The 6,178-nt window shown below is 42.4% G+C and overlaps 1 protein-coding gene across 1 annotated transcript; it reads left to right on the plus strand.

Moving 5' to 3' along the window:
* Positions 1-871: 871 nt before the first annotated feature.
* On the plus strand, positions 872-2,533 carry LOC147200943 (potassium voltage-gated channel subfamily A member 10-like). Its single transcript, XM_086117666.1, has one exon. The coding sequence runs from the start codon at positions 896-898 to the stop codon at positions 2,531-2,533; it is 1,638 nt and encodes a 545-aa protein (XP_085973792.1). The 5' UTR covers positions 872-895.
* The last annotated feature ends 3,645 nt before the right edge of the window (positions 2,534-6,178 follow it).

Genomic DNA, 6,178 nt, shown 5'->3' on the forward strand with positions numbered 1-6,178 from the left:
CAGCAGTTCCTGTTAGGTGGTGGAGATATGCACCAAAAATTATGTTGTGTATTGAGCTCAGAGTGGATGATGTAGCTATAAGGGGGAGTGCGGATGCGTTGTGTGGCAAGCGGGCGCATCAAGCTGTTAACATGGAAGTGGGTGCCCCCTAAGACTTTGGGCCTAAATGGATGTGCGTGAATGTGAATTGGAAGTTAATCAGATAATGAGTTTTCAAAAAACTGGACACCAGTACGGTCAGTGATGCCCATCTCAGCAGTATAGGAAACCCCTACCGTTCTCTCTCACGTCATCACGCTTGGCAAAGAATGAAAGTCGTTTGCCTCAGAGAGAATGTTTCCTCAGCTTTAGGATGCCGGTGATGCCTGCCGGTGTGGAGGATTTCATTTTAAACGACTTGGATTCCACCTTTGGCCACAATGTGGAGATGGATCCTGGATAAAATAAACTATTTTATACTTTAAAGTAACATTTTTGGTGTTTTAGGAGTGAAAACAGTGGCATATTGAACACATGACTTCCTCCCTCCTGTACTTTACAGTTCAATAGATTAGGTTTGCAAATACGTACGTGAATGTGAGGTTTTGTAAAGATCTTTGGGCAGCCACCGTGAGATGTAGATAAGTGTACTCCATTTACCATCGTAACAAGATTGGGCAGGACGAACTATAATTAAGTGCTGACGGAAGTGTGGTTAAAATAACGATGACAGAGTGAGGGAATGACGGATTGGTGGCCTGGCCGCGGGCAAATGATGAATGACAGATTGGCAATTCTACAGGTGTGCCCACCTCTTGATTACTGCTGTGACAAATTAATTTTCCTCACAGGATAAATAAAGTATTTATCCATCTATCAAATCTCTATCTAGGTTCCTCTGGTTAACTTTGAAAACATGGATGATGTGGGCATCAACTTGGGCGACCCCAGTGACTCCGGCTACCCGACGTCACCCACATCGGGGATCCCGGATCTTGAGCAAATGCCTCGCCGCCTGGCATCCCCGCGTCCATCCCCACGTCCATCCCCTTGCTGGGGGCGGCGTGAGGGTGCGTCTTCTTCCACGCCATCCAAAGCCACTTCCAGTAGCTGCAGTCTCATCTCTAATCTAAAGCTCCTGGTGAGTGGCGAGTCATGTTCTGACGGCGTCTTCAGCAGGATGCCGAGAGACTGCTATGACAACGAGGACTTGTTTGAGAAGACAGGCGTAGAGGAACGAGACCAGAAAGTGATTATCAATGTTTCGGGCCTGATGTTCGAGACCCAGCTGAGCACACTCAACCGCTTTCCCGAGACTTTACTGGGTGACCCCACCAAACGAATGCACCACTTCGACCCTATGAAAAACGAGTATTTCTTTGACCGTAACCGGCCTTCCTTCGATGGTGTCCTGTACTTCTACCAGTCTGGTGGGAGGGTCCGCAGGCCAGCCAACGTCCCATTAGATGTCTTCGCCAGTGAAATCGTTTTCTATCAACTGGGCCACGAGGCCATGGAGCAGTTTCGCGAAGACGAAGGATTCATCAAAGAGCCTGAGGTCCTATTGCCCACCAACGAGCTCCAAAGACAGTTCTGGCTCCTGTTTGAGTACCCTGAGAGCTCCAGTGCCGCCAAAACTGTTGCTCTCGTCTCAGTTTTCGTCATTGTCATCTCCATTTTTATCTTTTGTCTGGAGACTTTACCAGAATTTAGAGAGGATGGCGATTTCACTCCCGGTGTGGATCATGTTCTTAATGGGACTAGAGACGGTTCAAGTCCTCACCCTACCGCCAAAGCCATCGTAGCCTACCTCACAGACCCTTTCTTTATTATAGAGACCATTTGCATTATCTGGTTCTGCTTCGAGGCCGGTGTCCGGTTTGCCGTATGTCCCAGTAAGAGTGACTTCTTCAACAACATCATGAACATCATCGACATTGTGTCCATTATCCCTTACTTCGTCACACTGGGCACAGAACTCGCGACCACCCCCGACGATGACACCAATTCTAGCCAGAACATGTCACTCGCCATCCTGAGGATAATCCGCCTTGTGAGAGTATTCCGCATCTTCAAGCTATCCCGCCACTCCAAGGGACTCCAGATCCTGGGGCAGACCCTCAAGGCTAGCATGCGAGAGCTGGGCTTGCTTATCTTCTTCCTCTTCATCGGTGTCATCCTCTTCTCCAGCGCCATCTTCTTCGCCGAAGTCGACGAGCCACAGACACAGTTTGTCAGCATCCCGGATGGATTCTGGTGGGCAGTGGTTACTATGACCACGGTGGGCTATGGAGACATGTGCCCCATCACCATGGGCGGGAAGATGGTGGGTACCCTGTGTGCCATCGCAGGGGTGCTGACCATCGCTCTGCCTGTGCCTGTCATCGTGTCCAACTTCAACTATTTTTACCACCGCGAGACGGCGCAGGACGAGAAGCAGATGATCGATGCCGCCACCGAAGCGCAGAAGTGCTCGGTGGCCGACAAATACGGCAGCGCAACGTCGCTCGATAAGAGCACCTGGAACGTCGAGAAGAATGGCATCCACTCCTAGAATAACATTTTCTTCAGCCAATTTTGCAGCATGATGACAGTATGTAGCTTTTACTCAAGTTGTCTTCTTTTGGACATAGTGAAATAAATACTACCCAGCACAAGAGGAACCCTTTTAACAAGTGCAATTTCCTGCCATCTATCTTAAATAGCACTGGGCTATTTGTTCGGGTTTGGGTAAAGTACTGCTAATTGAGCTCTCCCCCACCCCCCCTTCGCACTAAAAAAACAACCCCCCCCCAAAAAAAGAAAAACATGTTAATCCAGAATTGGTGAACAATTTAGGCAGCAACATTTTTTAAAGACAAACATGTAATAATATAATCAGATAATTTCATTCATCCAGTACCCTGGCAATAAGTGAAATCTGCATGATAGAAATACCCTCTTAAGCTACTTTCGAAGCATGTTTGTACAGCACAATTTTTAAAGGTCTTTAAACAGACTTTTAAAGCACTACAAAAACATTTGAACACATCCAATATATTGAGAGCGAGTAAGAGGAATGGATAAGACGAAAATGTTTTACAAACAGTGTAGCAGTGTACCAATCCCTTTTTTGTGTTTACAGTACACAAATCGCATTTTTCCCCATACAGTTAAACCTATCATCTCACATTATACATCAATAATCATGCACAATGATTTGCATTCTAAAATGTGCCTACAGTCGTTGCTTTCTGTAGGCATAGGATGGCAGAGGATGTCATTTAATAATTTTCAACAAAAAACGTTTTATATTTATTTCAAATTTACAGTCTCAAACGAAATTGTGTGCTCCCATCTTGTGCTCAATGGTGGAATTACACCTGAACTAAAGAGCAGCCAAACAATACAGCTTCATTTATTTAGGGAGATTTGAACCAATCTCTGTTTGTCAATGGACACATAGAGAGAGGTAGAGAGAGAGAGAGAGAGAGCTATTTGGTATTTTAATTCAAATTTGGGAAACACTTTTGAGTTACATTTTCTCGCAGGATAACTGTGAACTGTCAACAAGGATATGTTTCTGTCTTTTTTTTTTTGCATGGATTGCTTGATATGTAGAGAATCCAAGCACTGACCATTTGGCTCACAATTTGGCAAGAAAAAAAAAGCAATAGAAATAATGCATTTACATCAAATAATTGTGGATATTTCGAGTATTTACAATAACATTGTCTTTGTCAATGCATAATGTTCATTATTTGGGGGTATTTAAAGAAGTATCCAGTGTCCTTGCAGCCTGTCCTTCTTGGGTTGACCACTCCCCAGGCCCCTCCTCCATTACAAAAACAACAACAACAACAAACCCATTACTTCCATTGAGGTTTCACTTGAACACATGCTAATCTCCAAGACTTTCAAAAATTTTGTGAGATATTGTTAATAGTAGTTTTACTAAAATGACATCTGATAAATGCTATAGTTGGCACGTTGTAGATGAGCCTCGAAATATCAATCAAATGCTATTGTAACGCGCATGCAGAAAAAAAATAAAATAAAATGACATTTGCTATCTCAGCAAGTGAACATATTTATGCAATAGTACAATTGAAAGAGCTTCTTAAATGATTGCACTGAATGATAGTCTCCACATATGCACTTTGTGAGGCTCTTAATACATGCAGGGAAGCACATTTATCATCACTATCCACAAATGTGACATCCTGTAAGATCCATATATGTGATGTAATAGAATAGTGTGTGTGTGTGTGTGTGTGTGTGTATGTGTGTGTGTGTGTGTGTGTGTGTGTTTGCACATGATAAATGAAATAAATATTGTATCATTTATACGGTATGGCATGCAGAAATGAGGCTCATACTAAATTTGACATAATGAATGTAGTTTATTATAAGGATTTTAACCCTCATATTATGTTGAAAAAAAATCACATTGGTTATGTTGTGGGTCATTTTGACCCGCACTGTAAAAATCCACACAAAATAGTCCAAAAACAGGTTACACCAGTAACAACTTTGTTTAAGATGATGTAAACATTCAGATAAGAGACAGACAACAGATTTTTAATTCCAAAAGTATATTTAAGAACTGTTTAGGTAAAGTTTTTCCATGTCACGCTTCTTTTTTTCTTTTAACTTTTCTGAGATTTTCAGTGTTTTATCTACAAAGTATTGCACTGGCAGTTGTATGTGTGCTGTCAGATTGTCAAGTCCCCTTTTGGTTGAGTTGTAATCCAGGATCATTTGTGGCTTCGTGTCTTCTCTTGTGCTCAGAGATGCATCTGTGTGCATTGTGCTCATTACAAGAACATTTTTGTTTTTCTTTGGGCAGTATGAAACAACTGCTGCTTTCTCAGTGAAAACAAATACTGAGGAATGCAGAGGTCTGCCCTGCATCTTCAGAATTTCACCGGGAATTTCTGTCTTATTTCTTCTGACTGTTGCCAACATAGTCAGCTTTCTCTCCTGAACTTCATCTCCAAGGCCGTAATATTGTAAAGAAGTTATGACTTTGCAGTCCTTCACTCATCCTCAGCACCGCACGCATCATCTGAATCTTCTCAGATGCTCCTCCAGGTAGCTTTCCAGTATGCACTTGCATATTCCATGCAAAACTAGATATTGCATCACAGGCTGCCCACATTTTGATGCCATACATGCCAGAAAGATCCTCTGTCTCTGAAATACCTTCCTCTGCATCACTATCCCAGTTCAAACTCTGTGATGAAGCTTATTCAGCTGTAAATTTTCTGGAGCTCATTTTTGGTATGTTAGTCAAAGAAATGACATGAGAAGAGTGACGAGTCAAATGAGAGAAAGTTCCTGCTCTACATATACCTGGCTGGGTATCTGGCAGTCACTGAGCAGTCAAAACAAAGTACTGTTCATCAATTAGACATGTTTCTTTTGGATCTGAAAAGCTGCTTGCCCCCCTTAAAGTGTCTGGGTCAAAATGACCCCCAACATCATATTTGTATTCAAACTGTGCACAGACATCCCACTATACATCAGAGTGTCCAGATTTTACACACCAGTTCATGACCCTAGATGAGGAAAAGTCACTAAATTTCATGAAGAAAACGAAAGGATATCCAGTGCTTTGGTCACCGCAAAAACTGAAATGGGTCAAATTGACCCTTAACATAATATAAGGGTTAATGGTCTAGGAATAATCAAGTGAGACCGTGAGACATGCATGCCGCATTTCAATTATGACAATGTGCCTCCGTGACACGTATAAGTAGAGTTTCTATAGCAAAGGCCTAGAATGTAATCTTGCAATTAATGTACTGTAGGCAATAAAGATGCCGCAAGCACTTCGGGGAACCCTATTTGACCCTAGAAACACAGCAATAATTAATATGTGAGCCAATGAGATCATTTAGTGACTTGGCTAATCAGCACTTTATGTTAGGAAGAAGCACTTATTCTTATTGAGTACAGGTGAGCCACTGAGAATTGGAGTGGGCCAACTCAATTTCATCATTTTTCAGGAGAGTGCACAAAGTCCACGGATGGATGAAGGAAAGGATGGACTGCCTCCTATAGGTCAAAATTAGGACTAAAACTGGACTTGGAACTAGTTTCATTTGAAAGATGTGCCTATTCTCTTTTCATGTCTGCATGCACTTAACTTTAAAATGACCAAAATGTAGTTGACCCTCTTTATTACTTAGTGGCTCAGTTCTAAAGAAATGAATGA

Source organism: Hippocampus guttulatus, chromosome 8 (genome assembly GCF_054856545.1).
Source record: "Hippocampus guttulatus isolate MCC_2025c chromosome 8, RoL_Hgut_1.0, whole genome shotgun sequence".
NCBI lineage: Eukaryota > Metazoa > Chordata > Actinopteri > Syngnathiformes > Syngnathidae > Hippocampus > Hippocampus guttulatus.

What these genes read in the sequence shown, in the direction of transcription:
- LOC147200943 (XM_086117666.1), top strand. Translation starts at nt 896, where the DNA reads ATGGATGATGTGGGCATCAACTTGGGCGACCCCAGTGACTCCGGCTAC.